Genomic DNA, 22,414 nt, shown 5'->3' with positions numbered 1-22,414 from the left:
TTTAAAGGCTTCTTTGAGAGGTACACTGTAGTGCGTGCAGTAAAGTATCTTTGTATTTAGTTCTTTCACCTCTGCTTAAAAAATGAAGAGCTGCCACTATTTCTGAGAATGCACAAGGAAAATATTTTTGAGTTGCTGTACAAAACTATTGAATAAAATTTAAACAAGCTTCAGCAAATGCATACTGTGTGTATTTTCAGTAAAGTCAAACAGAAATAAAGAAAAACAAATGGTGACTCAGTTCAGTTCTGTTTGTTTGAATAGGACAAGGGATGATAAATTCTTGGAGTATGATACAGATTTCAAGAAAGGTCATATGAAAGAAAAATGTTTTCAGTGCAGCCTAAGTACTTGCTTTATTGAAACAAGTCCATTTTTAAGATAGCAAAACCCAAGCAAATGCTCTTATGTGACTTGAAAAGCCATTTTTCTTGTGCACACTTGTAACATTTACACTGTAGTTGGTGTTAGCATAGTAGCATTAAGTTGGAAGAGTAAAATGGACGGGGGCAGTAAGGTTTTCTTAATGTATAAAGGAAGCTGAACAGATGTTCAGAACAGTATGGAATATTCCTTCTTCCCCAGACCACCATCCCTCTCACCCCGAGCCATCTGGAGAGGACTGTGTGCAGGATGAGCAGCCATCACGCTAAGAACACCACTAATGTGTCACATCTTCTGTTGGTACTTTACGCTGGTCACCGTGCATTCAGGGGAGAGCAACAATGTCAGTTGTCGTCATTGCGTGTGTGGTTAATTATCCACAGGGATATGGAAAGGAGATGAGAAATTATTGTTTAGACTGAACAATAAAATACACCTTGTGATGGTTAGTCTGGATTTGCACTCATGCAGGCACAATTCAACCTTTTTTTTTTTCACTGTTCACTGTGCTACAGTGTTGCAGCGGGGCACCTTTTACCCTTAAACAGTGTCCTGTTAAACCAGATTTAAATTTATCTATTTGTTTGCATTCAGCAAAACTTTTTTATGTTTTTCCCATGTTTTGTTTCATACTTTTAGTGTCTTATTCTATTTTTTAACCTTTATTTTTTTTTCCCAGCAACAGGTATACCACTGGTGGATGCCTCCCAGTTTACTTTGATTTCTTTAGTATCCTCTAGCCTTCCTTAATTTGAGAGAGAGCGTGAGCAGCATTTTGGCTTAATGAAACAGATTTTGGTTAGAGAAAGGACAGCTTATGATCTTAGCAATGAGAGACTGGTCATGTGTGAAGGTGTCCTGGATCTTCTGTTTCCTGATACAGGACGAGTAGAAAGGAGTAGGTGGAACCTATGTGGCCAGAGTGATTGAACTCAGTATAGCAAGCTATTGTATTGTGCTGTCTGTGAACCTTCATTAAATTTCAGGGGTGCAAATCTTTCCCAAAATAGATATCTCAGTAGCAGGTAACAAGGAAGATTGAGTTATGTTAATGAATGAGAAATCTTATTTAAAAATATAAAAATTTCACTGGGACAACATTGTTTTTCTTCCATTGTTTCATGTTTCTTTTTATGGAAAATAGTTTAAAGAATGTGAATCTGACATTAGTTTCAAGAAGGTTACTTGAAAACGAAATTTTAAAGTCTGAAACTACTCACTTAAAGTAGTTTTTTGTACTATGCTAGTAGAAGGTGAATCAGAAGAAGTTGACTACCAAACAAGTATCTCAGGTGGCTTTCAGAGGAAAAACGTAGGGGGTGAGGGAAGGATAAAACTATCTGAGGAATATCATCCAAATCAATGGATTTTACAATGAGAAAACTTAGTACAGGAAAAAATGATATTCCACAGATAATGCTCTAGTTAGACCTAAAAAGAAAAATAGTGCTGTTCTCCAGAAAGGAAGATAAAAGCGGTAACCTCAGTTACACTGCCGATTGTCTGTATGCTTGCTTCATTAGCAGAGCATGAAGTATCTTTTATTTCTTCCTCTAACAATGGCAAAGCCACTTAATTGTATGAGATGAATGTGATCCTTTATTTTGGAGCAAAAGATGAAACATCATCATAATTTGTCTGTACTTCATATTGTCACAATTTTTATCTCCTTGGAAACTGCTGGGGAAAAATGATTTGGAGAAAAGTTAGTGTTAGGATTGTATCTCGCAAATGATTTATTTCTGTTGGGAAGAAAGAATGTAAAGCAATAATATCCCTCGGTCTTGTTCATAGTGGCATGCTTAATAGGTGGCAGACTGTAGACACAATCACAAAGTCATGGAATATCCTGAGCTGGAAGGGACCCACAAGGGTCATTGAGTCCAACTCCTGGCTCCACACAGGACCACCCAAAAACCAAACCATGTGTCTGAGAGCACTGTCCAAATGCTTTTTGAACTCCAGCAGGCTCGGTGCCATGACCACTGCCCTGGGGAGCCTGTCCCAGTGCCCGACCACCCTCTGGGTGCAGAACCTTTCCCTAACCCCCAGCCTGACCCTCCCCTGTCCCAGCTCCATGCCGTTCCCTCGGGTCCTGTCGCTGTCCCCAGAGAGCAGAGCTCAGCGCCTGCCCCTCCGCTCCCCTCGTGAGGGAGCTGCAGGCCGCCATGAGGCCTCCCCTCAGCCTGCTCTGCTCTGGGCTGAACAAACCAAGTACTTAAGTGGAAGTTGTTGGGACCTTTGCTGCTACTACATCTTGGGAGATAAATATCTTCTTGACCCACGATCAACAGGTAATGCAAAGACGGGGTTTTAGGAAACTAAGAAAAGAAAAAATCATCCATCAAACTTGAGAGAATATAAGGCAGATTTCTAACTTGTCTTCAAAGTTGTTTTTAATAGTTTAAAACAACTTTTATGTTATAATCCTTAATTTAATGGAAAAAATAACTATTCAATTTCAGGTTAAATCATTCTCAAAACCTTTTTTCCCCTACATTAATGAATGTCATCTTGTGTATGTTTGTTTAGAGTTAATGTTAGTGTAAAATCTAGGTAATTGCAAACTGAAATGTTCGGTGCTGTGGAGATCCACTTACACTTTTTTCACTCCCAATGCTTTAAGTAGAGGAAACTTCTCAATTGATGTGTTCACCTTCTAATGACTGACTAAACTTTGTGTTGCTGGCCCATGGTGTTAGCACAGGTAACTACTGACTCAACAATTTTGTTACACTTTCATAGGATTTTTGGATATGCAGGGGGTAGTCTAAGAAAACCTAGGCCCATAAAATAGGTTGTAAGTAAACAAAACCAAACTGTCTCCTTCTCTGTCCATTCTCTTGTCATTACTGAATATTTTTTTCCTTCATAATATCATTGAACCATAAGATATGCTCTGAAGAGCTCAGTGCAGACAAAACGCCAGCCAAATTAAAAAAAAAAAAGGCAACAAAACAACACCCTCTATGTTTATAAAACTTCAGAAATAGTTTACTGCAACAGCTATTACAGTAAGAGCTCTGTTAATATGGAGAAGGACAGCAAAAACAGCGCTCTGGGTTCATTCATCTTCCTGCTTTCCCTTCTTCTCTCATTTAACATATGCAAAGCATCTAGAACTGTAAACGTGACTAGGAAAATGGACAGTATTACCAAATCGGGTGCAATGCAAAGATGGAAATCTAGGGTTTTCGGTTGGGTGGTAGGACGTCAAGTATTGCAACATGTAGCTGCCTGCAGACATTTGAAAAGTTAAAGTACCCTACGCAATAGAGGCAATGTGATTTAAGTAGGAGGCAGTGTAATTGGATTGTGGGACTAGGGGCAGGGAAACCTACGGCATTTCTGTTTTGAGAGGTGGAATTCATTCAGTTTTACATTCAGACACCTAAATTTAGGTGGCTGCATAGCAGAGGTTATGCTCGAGGAATGCGAGCTCTCCTTATTGTGCTTGTACCTATGCATCAATAGATGCAGTAATTTAGTTCTCTAGGCTTCTGAACTCTCATGAGAGACATAGACGCTGAGCTCCTGTGTGTGTAATACAAACGTAGGTGTTTAATTTTGAATGGAATCCCATCCACTCCACCGGTTCCAGTGAGCTGCATATTCAAGCCATCTCTTTCTTTGCCATAGAAAGTGAATTGTGGTAGTTTCTCTTTTTTTATAGAGGGCTGTGAGATTCATCAGTGAAAAGCTCTAATGCTTCCTGACAATAATAGAATGTATTCAGAGAAAAATTGGGATGAATATATGGGAAGCTTTTTTTTTGTGGCAAATAGGTTCAGCTTTGTTATATTCTGCTAGTGAGTATAAGAAGTAATCTCCTTTCAAGAGCTTTGAAAAAAAGGAATTGAACAGTGTCTTTGAGGAAAATGAAATAAGGGAACATTCACACGGAGAGGGACTGTATAATAAATTGGAGTTCATTTGACAGAGTTAGTGATTATATAAAGAACTTTAATATCGTAAGAATCACGAAATCCAGTCACATACTTCTCATGTTGGTGGGATGTTTTTAGTGTAAATGACAGTGCCTGTGGGGGACGTGGAAGGGCAAAGGCAGGTTCTAGGAGCAGCTGTTGGTTTGAGTTTTTGCCAGTTCAAATACTTGAAAACCCCGCTTGCCTCTTATAATAGTCCTGCTCTGCTGTTGTTTAGAAAGATTGTACATTGTGTTTGTCTTCTTTCATCTTTGTTACTGTACATCTGCTTCCTACTCGATTTTTAAATCTGCCTCGCCAAGGCAATGTCAAGCTCCTTGCATGCAGTTTAGCAGCTGCTGGCCGCAGGAAGTCAGTCTGAGGTGACCTGGGGCGATGCTTTGGAAGAGCAGGAAAAGCACAGGAAGAAAAGCACCAATTCCTTGGTTGTTTCTATCTGTATGTACCCCGCTCTCTTGTAAAGCAGCAACTGCCAGATAAGTGCCTTCTAATTTGAAAGCATGAGGCAGTTAAGCACATTATTATGGGGGAAGGGGGGGAAGGAAAAAGGAAGTGAGAATATTGAGGGAACATACCTAAAGTGAATTTTAATGGGCTGATCTAAGCTAATTCCAGTTTCTGATGTGCTGCCCTTTCCAAATGTGCATGGAAATCGAGTTAACCGTGCTCTTGTTGATGTCTGTAGGGTTTGGAGAGCAGCATCTGTTTCTGCTCCAGTTGGAGTTGGGTGCAGTGAGATGTCATCTCTGGTCTACATCCAACATGCCAGTACACAGAAAGCATGTGTGGATGTAGGGAAATGTTACATGATGTCCACCCCTCTTTTTCTTCCTCCCCTGTATCACTGCTGGTGATAAGCTGAGGCTGAAGAGTGGCCTGAAAAAGCACAGAGAAGAACATGGAACTCAATGAGCCACCGTTACCATAACCGTATTCACTGCACACCACAAACCCAGGGAGGCCGCTTTTAATTCCCTGAGATTTCCTTGGAAAATACAGCATCTTAGCCTGCCTAATGACTCCTAATACTTCAATTAGGAGAGAATAATCTGGCTGATGTTTGTTTTGGATACAGAGATTTAATTTAGTTACCTGTAAACAGGAATTACAGGCAAGCCAGAATCCACAGTAGATCATACAGCTAAAGCAAGTGTCTTATCTCTGAAAGTCCATCCGACCTCTGTGCAGGTTGTTGCTGTCTGGGGATGGTTCTGCAGAACTGAAGCTAGAAGTGTGCTCCTCAGAGGGGGCATGCACCCAGCTTCTGGCTGGCCCCAGCACCTTGCACAGCTGGTGGGAAGAAGCTTGGTAACTGCAGAAGGTGAGAGGGGGCTGGCTCAGGGCCAGAAAGAAAACCACAGGAAACCAGGTTTTATTCTGCTGGTTTTTGGTCTTTTTATATAAGTAAGATCAGTTTTAAAAAAAAAAAAAAAGAGTATGAACATGTATAGTAAATAGAGAAAAACAAATTTCCAATAACTGTTGAAAAACAAAACAAACCCACAATTGTGACCCCCTTCCCCCTTAAAAAAAAAAAAAAGCAACAACCCATGATCCTACAATATCACGGTTGCCTTCTTCACTGGTTTGTTTTAGTGATGAGTTGCACATGAAAACTGGTTCCAAGGAAAAAACACTTTGTGATGGTAAGTCACCCATCAATATTTCAGAAAGGGCTTGTATTTCCCCCATAATTACAATGCTGCATTCCTAAGATACTCCTTAATAATTATGAATTTCCAGTTTGTACCTATTTTGCTCAAATTCAGCAAACTGCATTGGATATTAAGTAATACTTCTAAATATCTTTGTAGAGGAATACAAAAACAGAAAACAAACAAGCATTTTGATGGTCTAATAGAATAAAAATGGTTCCTCTATTGCCTTTGTTATATTGTTTAAAAATTAGCAGGCTCAATTGGCTTTAAATTATGCCATATTCAAATAAACCATTTTATATTAAATATAAAATATAATTCAAGGCTGCTGCTTGGAAGTCATGAGCCTATTTCTCTCTGGGCTGTTATGAAGTCATCTTATAGTTCAAATAATTTGCTTTTTACTAATTAAGATTTGTCAGCTTTTTATAAGTGTCCTTGAGAAGAAAATATTTTAAACCTTTGGGGGGAAAAAGTCATTACTAAAATTGCTATACCACATCTGAAAAGCAAAAAGGTCTTTTTTAATTTACTAATATGATTGTAACTATAGAAATTGGAAGCCCATTTTAATTGCTTTAGTGTAATAAAAAAGAAATGTTAGTTAAGTCTCTTCCACATGAACTTGTGCCCTTGATAGTATTAGGAATTTGTCACTCCAGAATATTTTAGTGCCGCATGGTCTTTAAATGGAATGTAATTCATAAATAGTTCATGGGCATCGAATTGTCAGTACTGGAGAAGGCTAATCAAGTTGACTCATAATTGTGTTAAGCAGTTTTGTTTAAAATGGCACTAAGTTTTTTTTATATGCTCTCCTTTTACCTGTGGAAGAATTCTGTTCCAGTGGGGCATCCTTGCTGTCAAAGCTGTTTTCTACAGGAGTGTTTATTATGCCCTTTTGTGATGCTCTTCCCTTTGTTGAATATGTTGAATACGAAAAAAACGTGGGGTGCTGCACATGGGACGGAGCAGTGCCAGGCACAGGCGCGGGCTGGGAGGCCCTGTGCCTGTCAGTGTTCAAGAGACATTTGGGCAAGGCCCTCAACAATACGCTTTAACTTTGGTTAGCCCTGAAGAGGTCAGGCAGTTGGCCTTGGTGATCTTTGCAAATCACTTCCAACTGAGCTTTTCTATTCTATTTTCTCTATCCTAGTTATTCTCTGGTTTTCCAAGAAGGCCAGTTCTAACAGCCTTTGTTTTCTCAGATAAATGTCTTCCCTCATCTGGCTTGTGTCCAAAATCTGGTAAATACATGCTCTTACCTGAGACTGTCGTTCAACAACACTGATGGAAAACTGTCTTTCTCATCACATTACAACTTCTTTCTTAATCTCACCCGGTGTATTTCTGCATAGGTGCAATGCCCTTATCTGTCAGATGAGTTTATCATTTTGATTGAAAACCTGTCAGAGCAAGGTTTGGTCAGCATCTGACGCAGTTACGGGACTGTAAAGCGTGGATGGTCAGTCTGTGGCCTGCTGGGCAAATGCTCTGTGCCAAGGCAGTGACCCGGCTCGCTCCAGACAGCATCCTTTCCTGTGAGTCCTGGGGGAACTGCCAGTATTGAATAAATGCAAATGTGCTCTGAAGTCCAGTGATTCTACTAAGCATTTGTACGCTGTGACACAGGTCTCTGTATGCAATAAATAGTATGCTTGCCTTGGGTTTGGTGCATGTGATTTATGTGGACTGCATCCTCTGAGTGTACTTGCTTATCTCTCGTCATGTTCTGGCTTGAGTACATGACTCCAGTGTCTCGGTAGAAATGGTACAATGTCTTACGACAGGAATACTGAAGCAAGTGCTTTAAAAGAAGAAAGATGAAGTATGTTTTGCAGAAAAACGCTGGATGTGTGCTGTTTAAATTCCTAGCTTGTATTTCCACTGTTGTAACTACACTGTCTTTATTTGTGTAAATTCCAGGTTGAGCCATGCCTTTGGTGAAAAGGAATATCGAACCAAGGCATCTCTGCCGAGGAGCTCTGCCAGAGGGAATAACTAGTGAACTGGAATGTGTAACCAATAGTACCCTGGCTGCTATCATCCGCCAGCTAAGCAGCTTAAGTAAGTATCTGTATCTTCCTGCAAGCATTTGATTGCTGATGGGAAAACTGAATAAATGAAAGGCTCCCAGATAGCTTGTTTTAAATAGCAAAACTATGATACAGCACACTGTTACTGACAATAATATAATGCTACTTCATTGCTTTTAGGCTGTCATGTATTTTTAGTTTTGTACAAGCAGACCCTCTCTAAGATTCTTAAGATTTTTTTTAAGGGAAAAAAAACAACTATGGATAGTAAACTAGTGATTTGTTTTTAAAGTGTAAGAAATTGATGCAGGAAACAAAGCTAGCACTTGAGTTGTTCTTGGCCTTCAGTTGTATGAGATGAAGGCAGCCAAGTCTTCTGCTTCTTGTCATTAAATGACATTCGACTGAACTTTCAGTTTATTTCAAGTGTTATTTCTTAAGGCTTTTCTTTGTGTGTGAACGATTAATATGAACAAAATAAAAAACATACATCAAAAGAATAGAATTTGCCATAACAAACCTGCAGACTACTGTTAGCATTATCTCTACAGAGAAGAGCCTGCACAGTACACCTATCAGTTGACCCTACAGCTAGCAATTTTAGAAGCATGTCTGGAGTGCGTGCAAGAAGAATAATACTTCTTAATGAGAAGACAGACTTCTTCAGAGAGTGTTTAACAGTCAGCAGCTGTTGTTTGTGTCGATAATTCTGGTCCTAGAAAAGAAATGATCACTTCATCAGCTTTTTACTTTGTAAATGTAAACGGTTTAAGAGCATTAGAAAGTCCCCATGGTTAGACTGTGGGTCCCACTAGCCCGGTGTTCAGTTTGTGATGATAGCAAATAGCCTATGATTAGGGAAAGAGTACAAGAAACACATCATGTTCCACTTCCCAGTAGTCAATGATTAGGGATTTTTCTAAGCTGGAGGTCTATCTGAATCATCCTATGTAACAAGCATTTGTAAACCTGTCATCTGTGGGATTGTTTAGATGAGCTCAAATAGGACTGTACTTCTTTCACGCACAGTGACCTATGGCAAAATGTCCCACAATAGAAATTGTTCCATTTCTTTCTGATACCTACAAAAAATAATGGAAAGTGATTACCTCCCACATACTTCTGTATTAGCTGTGATTTTATAAATCATTATTGCGTCCTACTAGTGATATCTAGAAGTTGGAATGTCCTGATCTGTTAACACTTTTTTTGGATTAGAAACCTTTTTGTAATTTTGATGGTGGTTATTTCTGCCTTGGATATTGAAGTTAGATTTTTTTTTTAAATGTGGAGTCCCATCATAGTCCAAAGAGTGTCACAGTGACTTTTTATCAGAAGTTCCCTAAAAGATTATAAAACCTTTTTTTCCCTGCTAAACTTTGAGATGACACTTTCAGAAAAGTCTTTAAGTAATTGCCAGATCTTTTTTGAGCAGTAGCTGCTGATATAGAGTCTAAAGTTATTTATAGTTAAAGTGCATTTGCATTTACTGTCACTGAGTTTCACTTACCATTTTATTAGGCAGTTTCTCAGTATCAACATCCTTAAGCTTCAGAAAATTGAGAAGAAAGGCTGATGCCTCCTGATGACGTTCAAGGATATCTGACCTTGTTTTGGTGCTACACAATGATGGCCAGAGTGTGGGTAGTACTTTTCACTTCTCTGGCTTGTTAAATCTTGCTAGAAATGTCTAACTTTCACTTCTCTAGATCTGGTCTTGGGGCTAATATTAATTAGTTAATGTTAATTTGTGTTTTCAGATCCTCTTATGACTACTGCTGAGGAACTTGCCGAGAAACAATTCATGTCATGGTGTTTTCATTTAGCAGATTTCTCAGGTTATCAGAAGTCTCTTCAGACAACCCTAATGCACTTTATTCACGTCAAGTTAAAGATCTATGCAGATAGTGATGCGTCATTTGTTTTAACAGATGAATGTTTTTTTAATGAGTGAAGTCTACAACCAGGCTTATCCATGGTCTAACAGTAAAATCTGTCATATTTGCAGAGGTCTTTTAGCGGACAGCACTTGTTTTGCCTGTGTTTCAAGCCAACTGGGAGGAAGGAAATGATTGCAGAAAAACATGGTACTTGAGCTAAGGTAGTATGTGCTGTTGATGGTATCAGAGCTTGTTGGTGTTCCCACAGCTTGAAGAATCGAGAGAGTGAGTACAGGTCTGTCTTGCAGCCACGCTGTATTTTAGTGTTGTACTGAGTCTGCCGTGGATTTAAAAAGCTGGCAGATCTGTGCTGTTGTGTACAAATTTGGCTTGCTTCTGCTCTTTTCAGGAGACATGAATAAGTTCCCATCCAAAGGGAATGTGCTCTCAGTGGAGCTTTTTTTTATGTCTTCAGATTTGGGTTTGTTTGCAGCCAGCTGGCTTGGAGCACAGGCAGAGTGAGCGGAGTTCTGCATGAAACTCTGCATTTTTATGTAAGGCAAAAGCTTGCCTAGGGGAGTCACCTCCTCTTGGGGGAAAGAATCTACTGTGTGGGAGGACTGGGAGCATTTGCAGCCTGTATTTTTAAGCATTATGTTTGCTTTACCTGGTAAATGCACAGAGTGAAGGCTTTGAAGAAACAGCCTATGCAAATAGTCCCTAACTTTTGGCAGTGGAGATGGGTCTGAAGGCAGCAGGGCACTAGTCAATGAAAAAAGCTGGACTGTACAACAGGATCTGTTGCACCATGGTTTTGTTACCGACTTGAGCTTATGTGTATACATGGGGAAGAAATAATTACATCAGATCACCTTTGAAGAGTAAATATTACCCTGTATTGAGTACTTTTAAATTAGATTTCAGCCTGTACATTAACATACTTCTTTCAAGTTACATTATCACTTCTTGGCTTCTTTCCTTTCTGTGAGTCTTTAAATATTTCATGTTTTTTTTTTTAACCTTTGGCTTCTCCATTGATTCACATACTACCTCTGAGGCTGAAGTCTTGTTTCTAGATGGACAAAAACCATAGCCAGTACAGAGCTCCTTTCTTTGAGCCATGTGCAAGTCTGATCGTACAACATATAAAGGGAAGACGTGTCATCTGTGGGGAGCTGAAAAACATTTTCTTTCATGGAAGGAGCAGTGCCCACCCAGTTGTTTCCTAGTATTTTCGTCAGGCTGTTGGCTCAGAATTTGGCTGTTTTGCACACAGGCCTGAGTACACCGTGTCCTGCTTTGTGTGACTTCTTCGCTGCTAAATTGGATGGAGTTATGAAGCTGGTTATTTTGGCATTGGTTACGATGATCTAGGCCCTGTGAGGAGTTGGGTGATTATCAAGGCCTGGTCAGTAACAGCCTACTACTTTTCCTTATTAAAAAAAAAAAAAGAGGAGAGTGCTCTGCTAATGTTAATTAACCTGGTTACAAATGGGTGGATGGAATCACTGTTTTCTGCTCCATGTTGTGATGAAATGGACGTATCCTGGGTGAATTCCAGCTTACAAAGTGCCAGCTAGCTCTGTGGGGCTCTAGTCCTTCCCTTGGACCCCAAGGAGAGCATTAGCTTAGCACCAGCTCACCTGGGGGCAGCCCTGGTGTCATCTCCCTTCTGGTGTCCTTTAGAGCTGACACCTGAATGACATGGCTCACCTTCTGTTGGTGGAAATGTATGTTCATGGTGAGAAAAATTATAGTTCTTTAAACCTGTAAATCTTTCCATTAACTTGAATATGTTCTTCAGTGTATGTGTGCTCTGGAGCAAGGAATGGAAAGGAATGCTGCACTTTTAGGACTCAAATCTGTGAGATGGAGGTAGCCAAAGTAATAAACACAGTTGGGTTTCTGGACTTCAGACAAGCCAGCGTCATTGTTTGATTTCTTTTCTGTTACAGCACTGAGTGTTTTGATTGCAGACAAAAGATAGCTTTGGGGCAGCACGTTCAAAGTGTTAGTGCCCACCTTTTTGTGCAGTATGTGAAAATCAATTGTAATCAATTTAGATGGTGTCATGTCTCTACTAGAGATTTTATAAGCTGATGTGGCAAGATGACATTCCATGTAATCACTGCAGAACTTGAATAGAGGTATTATGGTTTCAATTTTTTGGAAATTGTGACCTCGAGACATATCTCACAATGCTCGGAAATTTATTTTTGTGAGCAATCAAACATACAGCTGTATGAAGATTATCAGTGGAAGTGCTAGAAAGAGGCACTTCTGTTAGTTGACGTTAAAACCTTTTGAGAGCAGGGATTTGGTGAGGTAACATCGTGACTACATTTCCACTCAACTATTTCTGTGGGTGGAGGAAGCCTTAAAAGGACAGACTACATAGTCCTTTGGTGGTGGCTTTTTAGTTAGGTTGCCTGTATGTTGAGATGCACTCGATGGTTTTTAAATGAAATCTTACAGTACCAAACCCAGCTCTTAAGTTGCAAGATGTATACTTGTAACTTAGGGTAGTTTTTCTGCTTGTTTGTATTGTTACAAGTCTAATTTAAAAAGGTGGTAGTACGGTGGGCAGTCTTACCTCAGTCTCACAAATGAATTCAGTGACAGAGCAATGTGTAGGGTGAGCATATGTCGAGGTAAGTGGGCCCTCTTGCATGAGGAACCTCTTCTAGTTGTTTCACTTTGCCTTCATTTTGATGTTGGCTTGTGCTCATGCCTATAATTAAATAAATCTTAATAACTGTGGATTGCTAGATCTTAGTTCTCCGAATTTACTTCAGCAGCTTTTATAGACAGCAATAACTTAGGCTCTTCCTTTTCATTCTGGAGGCAGGTTTTAATTATCAGTTGTATGAATGTTGGCAGTCTCCCTGTGTGTGGGGCTTGTACGTTTGCTTCATTCTTTAAGATGGCCAACCAGGGTGTCCAGGAGAACAGGCTTCAGGTAGCAATTAGGGTATATTTTGAGATTTTGTTCAAATCTATTGTCTCAAACTTTGCTGAACTAAAGAACTGCGCTGTCATAATCCTACACATACTGTTTTATTATAATTGCAGGATATTAAAGCCATTTGTCTTGTGTTTTGTAAGTCTCTAGCAAAGGGATTTTCCTGTCTATTTTCTTACACAGGCAAACATGCTGAAGACATATTTGGTGAATTGTTTAATGAGGCTAACAGCTTCTACATCAGAGCAAATTCCCTTCAAGACAGAATTGATCGCCTTGCTGTCAAAGTTACCCAGCTGGATTCAACAGTAGAAGAGGGTAGGTAATTGCATGAAAGCATTGAGCCAGAAGTGATGTTGACAAGTCCACGGTATTTAATTACACAACAATCTCTCTCTTTTCAAAGTAATCCTGAACTGATATTTCATCTTTTCTTAGTAAGACAAGCTGGGAAAAATCATGTTAGCGGGGGCGTGGAAGGGGGAGGGAATTCTTCAGTTGTATAGCTGTCTTCATTTTTGACTTAGCATTACTTGAAGAGCCCCTGTAGTAATGGAGCCATTAACCTGCCTTTTTCACAGGGAGGACTTTTAGTCTGTGAATGTAATAAATCATAAGTGAATAATCATACTGGAAATAAATCGGTAAATTGGAAAACGTTTGAGACAGTAAGACCTATTTATTTCAAGATAGAGTAGTGACAAACTAATTATTAGTGTCTGTTCAGGATCGCTGACTACAGTTACCTAAGATCTTAATAACACTCCTTTCCAAAATGGGTCATTGCATGTTTGCACTGACCAGCTGAAATTCTCTAGGGGGTTCTAGTTACTAGAAACAGTATTTTCTGCTGTTGTGTCCTCGCTTGCTTACGTGTTTCATCACTTACATCATAAATAGACCAAAAATGAAGAATTTAAGTAATATAATTTCATTGTTTGAAAGCACTTACTTCATTGAGGTAAGTAGAACATATTTCTCTGTCTAGGCCTAAAAGCTGTAATGTGCATGTTTCCTGACATGCTTAGTTTACCTGTCTGAGCCAGCCATTCCATGTATGTCCTGGACAAATCATTACTTCTTTCTTCCAGAAAAATTAAAATTCCTGACATATGTTACTTCAGGACAATAGTTTAATTCTTACTTGGTAGTTAATACTACTTATAGTATATTTAATACAACTATTTATAGAGTTTATGTATTATATTTAGTATTGCTATTCATGCCAATATTAAATGGTACTATTAAAATTTAATAGTATATTTAGCCTTCCATTTCTAGCTAGCTGGTGACTAGAAACCATTACGAGATGGACGTTTTTTTCTGTTTTAAAAATAGTTAACTGGCAGAGTATCACAGTTGACACTAGCACCTCTCTTTGTCTAGAGAGGTCGTGAGCTATGTGGAACATAAGCTAAGCTTACGGAGTCACTTTTCAGCTTAGATTTTGAGGCATGTTGTGGTAATACGAGCAAAGTAGATGATATTTGTAGAGTGAACTTATTCCATGCTGAGATGGATGATGTCAGTTTTCGTGACTTTCAAGTACATGACTTTTGGAAATGCTATCCTCATTTGAGTTGTCTTTTTTTCCTCGTTTGTGCGCTTTTGTTTACTTTTTCTAACATCTTCTTGTTTGTTTCCAGAGTTTGAAGTTATTAAGAGTCTGTTGGAAGGGGAAAATAGTGAATGGACTGAGATTGTCGTCAGATTTTACATTAAACTGTCATCAGTTTATACTTAATGCAAAGCATCTTTCATGTTAACAAGCTATATGTACAAATATATTTATGTATGTATTATATACAATCAATTCAAGAAATAGTGTCATTGTAGACAAGTCAGTGAAGACTTCAGTTCTCTGTTTGACTGTAGTCAAAACAAAAAAACCCACCAATCCATCAGTATTTTGGGTTGCCTAAGAATAGAAGATAACATGGAGAGCGTATGATCACTTTTAAGTTGTGATTGGCATTATCTGGAACTTTTTAGTGTTGGACACTCCATCTCAGGGAAATATATAGTAAGAATGAAATATATAGTAAGAACGAAAGAAGAAATATGTAGTAAGAAAAGAGAAAGAAAGAAGAAATATATAGTAAGAATGAAAGAAAGTCTATCCAAAAGTGACAGCAGCTTACATCTTTCATCTGAACAAAACAAGGAAAAGGCTTGTATTATTTTCCCCAGAATTGTGTACCAGAAAAGATGGAATAAAAGTATATTATTGGTCTGTATGAAGAAGATATCTATTCCTCTCTGTAGAGAGGTGAAGAAGACTTTAGACTGAAGGATGATCAATTATATGGAAAGATTGGGAATTGAAAGATCGTAAAAGATATGGAACTCTTCCACAGGAATTGCAGAGGCCATAATTTAGTAACCATAGGATGAGATTGAATATGGGTGGATACCAGATATAGTTATAAAACATGCTATGAAAGAAGAATATCAAACTTTGTTCCATGGTTGAAGCCAGTCTTTCTACTACTAGAAATCCAGGTTAAACTTGTTAAAAGGGGAAATTATTGCACAGCTGCGTGTGACAGGATTCCTGTCACAACTTCCAAGACAAACAAATCATGTTCCTGTTATTTTAAGTGAAATTCTGGACCAAGAGGGATGCAAATTTATTATGGCAATTCTTATATGCCTTTGTACTTAAATATCATGATTGTCCCTGAAAGTAAAACCAAAACTTTGTTTTTCTTCTATAGTTAGCTACAGATATTTTAAATAGCTATTATTATTATTATTATAGATACTATTATTATTATAGATGCTATTATTTTTATAGATATTTTAAAATGAATTTTCACTTAATTTCAGATGTGATAAATGTATTTTTGTTTGTAACAGTATCGTTACAGGATATCAACATGAAAAAAGCTTTCAAAAGTTCAACGATTCAAGATCAGCAGGTAGTGTCAAAGAACAGCATTCCTAACCCAGTGGCTGATATTTATAATCAGAGTGACAAACCACCTCCTCTGAATATTCTTTCGCCTTATAGGTATGCAAACATTCAGTGCTTCCATTCTTCTGCTTTTTATATAGAGAACAATTACAGCCAAAGAGAAAATATATGTTGGTTATTGAGATATGTTGTTGAGGACTTCTGTGTTCGTGAAAACAAAAATTGCTGTTACCACACTGAAAGTCATAGGTTGTACCTGACAAAAATTACTGCGTTTCCGCATAGCAATGTTACGTGGCATCATGGGATCAGAGAGCAAGTGCCATTCATCAATTCAAAAGTTAAAAGAAAATTAATAATACAATAAACAAGGATTTCTTTGGTTTATTTATCTAGAAATTTGGATTTTTAGCTTTTGCCTTCTCTTCCCTCCCAACATAGACATACGTGCATGCACACCCCCTCTACCTTTCTTTCTCCTGCTTACAGACTAGTGAAGAAATCAGCAAGCAGGATTTATTTCACCTCCTGTTTCCTTTAAGTTTATATTTGTTCATGAAATCAGTATCATCTGTCTGAAGCGTTGTAGGCACCGTGGTTTTACTGTGTCCTTTAACATTTGAAAAGTACTGGATCACCAGATTGGTGAGTTGTCTGTAATAAAGCAGGTACTCAATCTGCAGTTAACTTACTTGATTTTTTTTAGGAATGTTGTAGAACACTTGCAGTGTATTTTTTTTTACAGTTTTTACTTGGAAAGTAAGATTGTTAGACTGACATCTGAAGTACACTGTTTTCCACTGCTATGGACAATTGTTCTATTGTTTATAGTCACCCAGTGAGTTGTTTATCAATCAAGTGTTCTGTACAGTTACGGTCCAATATGTATCTGGATGATATTGTCAGCGAGCTTTATTGTGTTATCCCTTTTATATTAGGGATGTGCTAGTGAAACTTACTTGACTTTTATTTCTTAGTAAGTCTTACACCTACTGAATTTAAAATATTTTTATTTGCCTTGGCCAAAATTTACAGGCTCTGCAGTGCACAAGTTTAGGAGGCTAGACTGGCCTCACTGTTACATGCTATTTAGGCCATGCCAGTTGCTCTGTCGTGTTGACTCCCCCCTACACCTATTCCTTTTCAAGCGGGTAGGATGTCAGAAGTTTCCATATTTCTGGGCCACCTCAAATTAGGATTTGATAGCATACCCTTTCTGTGATCTCTTAGTCTGTGTGACCATGGCTCCTGCTGCCGTTTGGAGCTACCAACCCCAAATGAGCTTTGTCTCAAATCCTGCTGGAACAGTTTGGCAGAACTGTGGCAGAACTTCAGTTGCCACTCCTTTCCTAGTCCTTTTCCAAATTTAGAGTAAAAATATGTGCTTCCTGTCATAAGGATGAAGGTACTCAGACTTACCTTGTTCCTAAATTTGGTTCCAAAAACCTGTCTGGATTTTGAGCCAAATATCCCATTTCTGTTTCTTTTGAGTCAGTTGATTTCCATTCATAACATATGCTACTCTGTCCCCTGTGCATCCTGTTTTGGCACGGATGTTCTTGTAACGCCAGGGTAGTTCACTCCAGCAGTCAGCTCCTGCCTGGGAGCATGCCTCCTGAAACGCTGTGGATTCCAGCTCTTTTCCATGAAATTCTTGGCATGAATCAAGCCAATTGCAAGCTGTAATCACAAAGAGTGGCACTTTGTGCACTTGGCATGCTGTCATTTCATGATGCAAAAAAAAAAAAAAAATCGGTTTGTATGATCTTTGAAGGTAAGTTTTGCTAGTTTAAAAATGCTGCTTGATATTTTCTTAGCTTTTGTTTTGCATTTCCAGGGATGATAAGAAAGACGGATTGAAGTTCTATACTGATCCTTCCTATTTTTTTGATCTCTGGAAAGAAAAAATGTTACAAGATACCGAAGATAAGCGAAAAGAAAAGAGGAGACAAAAGGTAAAAGCAGAAACATAATAGAAAAAAACACATTAAAATTCTGTGTACACTTGTCCAGGTATAAAATTGATAGGGTGTAGTTTGTGTGTGTGGAAGGACTGTTCCACTGTAATACGTGGCTGTGGACTCTGAGTTGGTTCAGTTTTTATAGCTCATGTCTGTTTTAAGTTGGCAAATTGAATGCTAGGAGAACTATAGTTATCTTCTAACATACTTCCTTTAATCCTTTGCCAGTATCTGCTTATTAATACTCAGTGAAGTAGCCCTGTTGTGCTTCACAAAAAAAGACCCTGTGATTTAGGCGGTGGGGGGAAGGAATTAGAATTACAGTTTTATGTTCTTAGTTCTTTATCCAGCAGCAGCAACTGCTCTAGCAAAACACGGGCTTATTCAGAAGTATATATTCATTTTTTTAAATTCCATTATAGTGACTCTTCACTTTTCTACACATCACAAGTTAGGAAGATGTTAATACACAGCAAAATTCTCTGGTTTAGCAATGAGAGAAGACATTTTAGGCATAATATCGTTCACTTCCTAAAAATTTGAAAACAACAAAAAGGCTTTTTCATAGACAGATGTCTTCAGTCCTGGATTCTTTTCAGCAGTTTGATCCAAAATGTGCAGTTTGAAGCAATCAAGATTTCTTCTTTTAATGGTTTTTAGTTTTGAATGAAGAAGTTGCTACTTCTGCAGCTTCTTTGCTGTCAATTTTTTGATCAAATCTGAGAGCCATAATAAGACTTTTGAAGATAATTCTAAAAAAAAAAAGTGAAGAAGGAAAGTTTGATGAAGCAATGACTGCCTATCTTATCCAGCAGCAGGTGCCCTTCTAGATGGGTTCAGTGAGAGATAAGGGATTTGAATTGAGAGGAATCTAAACAAGGTGGAAAGACTGTTCAGAGGAAATAGAAGGAAGTTACTTAGTTTTCAGGACATATATAAGCGCACACATTGTAGATGAAGACTTGCTTTAACTAAAACAGTTGGTGAATTTGTGATTCTAAAAGTTTTGGAAAAAAATAAATCAGATCTTCCTGGTAGGAGTATGAGTCAAAAATGTTTACTGTTTTGACAGATATCTCAGCATTAAAGTATTAAATATAGTTGAAAAAGCTAAGTAAACATTTTCAGTACAAGATACTGTCTGAAGCATAGTATTGGAAAACATTCAGTTGGTTATGTGTATAATTGTAAACAAAAATATATGCAGGGTTATAATCCTACTCGATCCTCAGTATGATAAGCTGTAGAGTTGATTGAAAGATGGGAAACAATTACAGCAGCTTTTGTTTTCCAGTTCAGTTGTTTTTAAATTTAATTCAGTATTTCTTTGTGGAAAAAAAATACATAGGGGTAATTAGAACCTCTGATTTTTTTTTCCTCCCAGCCTTTTTTCCCCTTCAAATATAGAGCTTGTCACTAGAGAAAGGGATAAAAAGAAACTATTAACTGCTAATTTTTTCATTCTGATTTGAAACTAAAAAGGGGAAAATTACAATAGTGTTTTTTAAGCTTATAGCTAATTTCATTTGAAAACGTTTTGATAGCTTTAGAGGGATTTTTACAGAACCCTTTATAGACTTGCTTCCAGACTACTTTACGTAATACATCTCACCTTCCACCCATGGTATATTTTTGGTAGATTTTAATTGCTGTATCACAGTCTACAACCAAGATGCAAAATGTGTTCAGTTACAGGATTATCAAGGTGTTTTTGTGATATATGGCTGTAAGTTCTGCCTGAAGTGCTGTTTGGATTTTTTTTACATGTATAACAAGACCAGCTAAGAAGAAAGCAACACACATTTAAATTTGCATAAATAGGTGTGACTTTAACAGGTAGAAATCAGTTTTCCAGAAGTTGGTGTGCAAATAAGCATATTGTTATCTGAACCTTTGTGGAGCTGCAGGGTTTGAGTGAGATGTGTCTCAGGCTCTGTCAGTTTCACAGGTTGATTAAGACTGGCATTTTCTTTTGCTCTTGGCCCTACAATAGCAGTGGCTGGGAATGAATCCAGGGTATCTACTAGCATTTTTACGGTTAAAGTTACATTTTTGATCTACTAACTGAGACTTCTGCAAGCAATCTATATTTTACAGAAGGACAAAATATAAAAGCTGTTGAAAAACTGTTTGCAAAAGAAATCGATATGTATAGGTTAGCGTATTATAAACTATGCATCCAAGTGCTGTCCTTTTCAGCTGACCAAATATAGCTGTTTTTTAGCCTCATCTTTTCATGTGGTCAGTGAAGGCTGAGAGTAGACATCGCACAAGAGGATTTGTTTTCCAATATTATTTTGGTAATTTGTCTTAAATGCTTGAGTTACTGTGGCAGGTTTATGAGGCATTTCATTTTTCTGCCTTGAAATATCACATTTCTCGTTTAACTGTGGAGAATTCTAACAGACTTTGATTTGACTCTTTCACATAAATGTTTTCTCCAAAGGAAACTGTAATTTTAATTCTTTTTAAGTTGAATATCTGTGTTATACTGTCCGGGTTTTTTACTTTCAAGCTTTCAGTAGGTCAGTGAGTAGGAGTTCAGTGAGGTTAGTTTTGACATGTAGCTAGCAGTAATACTCAGAACTGAATGACTGCAGACCAGTTATTAATTGCTAGTTAACCAAAGGTGAGTTGTTCTACCTTGCTTTTTATTGTTCCCCATATTTTCATGAGGAGTGATTAGTTATTTAAATAATTAGAAATCTTTAAATTTGAGGGTTTATATGCTTGCAATTCAAAAATTCTTGATAACTTGAGTTTGGTAGGATCTTGTAAATTTATGAAGTCAGGAAAATACACTAGGCTCATGCTTCCATTCTTTTTTTTTTTGTTACGCAAGTAATGAAAATACTTGATGAAGCTACTTTCAGTTACCAGTGGTCATTCTTTATAACAATGCTTGAAATGTCATTTGCTAACTCTTGATGCAAATATGAAACTTAAAGTTAACTTAACCATGTTTGAGGGCACTAATACATTTGCTGTGTGGCTGAAATCACTTCCTGCCAACAGATAAATCTTGTACCTGCTTTTTGGCTTAACCTGCAGCATCCATTTGTCTACCAAAGCTTCTACTACATTCAGTTAAAAGGGAGTAACTATTAATAATGCTTAACTTTCCTAAAAAAACAAAACTATAGTTATTTTAAAGGCTTCAGCTCCCCTAGAACTCCATCATTGCTCTGTGTGTTAAAACTAGAGCTGTCACCATTGTTCCAGTCACAAAAGTACTTCCCCAACATGTAAGAACATATATGTTCCTTTTCCTGGAACAACATAAAGCTGCTCTACTAGAGGTGTATATGGGTTTTGTCTGCTGCTAATAATTGGCCTGCCCCACTGTTTGGGAAGAAATTAAACGTTTTAATGAAAATAAATGTCTTTATATAGTAATCTAAAAATCAATACAAGTAGGGTTTAGTGCAGTTTGAGTAAAAAGGGTTCCAGCATATTCATTCATTCGTTAGCATACCTACAGATGCTTGTTTGGAACAACCTGTCCAACTGAAGTCTGAGCCAGTAAAATCAAACTACTTTGTATGTACAAGACTAAGTATTTATTTACTTATGCACTCAATTTTATGAAAAAGGTAAATATGTACATAGTGATCTCTTAATAGTTTGCTCCTTTTTAAAAAGCGTAATCATGTGTAAGCAGTCATGTAAGCATTCCTGATTTGTATCAAAATGATTATCTTCCAAGGAGCATTTTGTGTGGTTCAAAAGGCTGATATTTACATCAGAAACTTAAAAGAAATACATAGTAGTGGCCCTCAGAGGATGGAGTTACTATTCTGTGAGGAGAGGAAAAAAAAAAAAGGCAAGTTTTCAATTAACCTAGAGGTTTGCTTTTACTTCTCCAATGTTATGAATTGGTAACAAATTCTAAATAAATGAACCAGGATAAAAGATTGCAAATTAAATTTTGCAGTGATAAATGAGAAAGACAGATGTAAAGCATTTAGTAAGCATATATTCAGACATGGGGATTAGAAAAAACTTCATATATTTAAAATAAAGCATGACTGAATCTGCCTCCCTTGTGCTCTGATTCCTGTATTGGGAAATTGTGACATGAAAAAATGGTATTGAAGGAGAAGGTAATGTTGTGTAATCTGAAAAGTAATGGATTGATGCTAAAAAGTTTGGGAAGGAAAAAGAATTAATAGGCAGGAAAAAAATAACCAAGGTAATGATCTTTACAGACATAAATCAGGTCAGAAATCTCCCTTCCAGGGACCAGGAATGAGCAAGTGTTGTCAGGAACATTTAGATGTTGAACTTCAGAAGTTTTTTCTCTGTCATTCTTAATGCTAGCAAATATGGTTCAGCAGGTCCAGGACATAGATGTGCACAAACAAGCCAGAGGTCCAAAACAATGGCAAGCAATTATTTGGTAATTTATTAATTGTATAATGCCAAATAAATTATTTCAGAATTATTTAATTGGTGCTGTTTGACAGCTGGAGAAGTACCTATGATCATCTGTGAGATACCTTTTTTCTTCTTTTTTTGATGGGACTGTTTGGCTTTCCAGCTATCATCCCTTACTTTGGAGGTAGAGACTCAATGTATGCTTCCATATCAGCATTTTTCTGAACTCCTATCTAAATGAAATTGAGTATGATTGCATTATCAGAATATCAATATAATTATTTCCTGAGAA

General features: G+C 37.6%; 1 protein-coding gene across 5 annotated transcripts in view; it reads left to right on the top strand.

Annotated features, from left to right (window-relative positions):
- WASF3 (WASP family member 3) overlaps positions 1 to 22,414 on the top strand; it is a 66,078-nt gene that overhangs the window by 33,956 nt on the left and 9,708 nt on the right. For 3 of the 5 annotated variants that reach the window (XM_083821646.1, XM_083821645.1, XM_083821644.1), the window contains exons 4-7: positions 7,916 to 8,056; positions 13,051 to 13,185; positions 15,727 to 15,880; positions 17,622 to 17,739. In XM_083821646.1, coding sequence (XP_083677772.1) covers positions 7,924 to 8,056; positions 13,051 to 13,185; positions 15,727 to 15,880; positions 17,622 to 17,739 — 540 coding nt within the window. In that variant the 5' untranslated portion in view covers positions 7,916 to 7,923. The other 2 variants (XM_083821647.1, XM_083821648.1) reach the window with 2 other exon arrangements.

This window comes from Anser anser (genome assembly GCF_964211835.1).
Source record: "Anser anser genome assembly, chromosome: 1".
Taxonomy (NCBI): domain Eukaryota; kingdom Metazoa; phylum Chordata; class Aves; order Anseriformes; family Anatidae; genus Anser; species Anser anser.
This window is presented reverse-complemented; position numbering and strand designations above follow the sequence as displayed.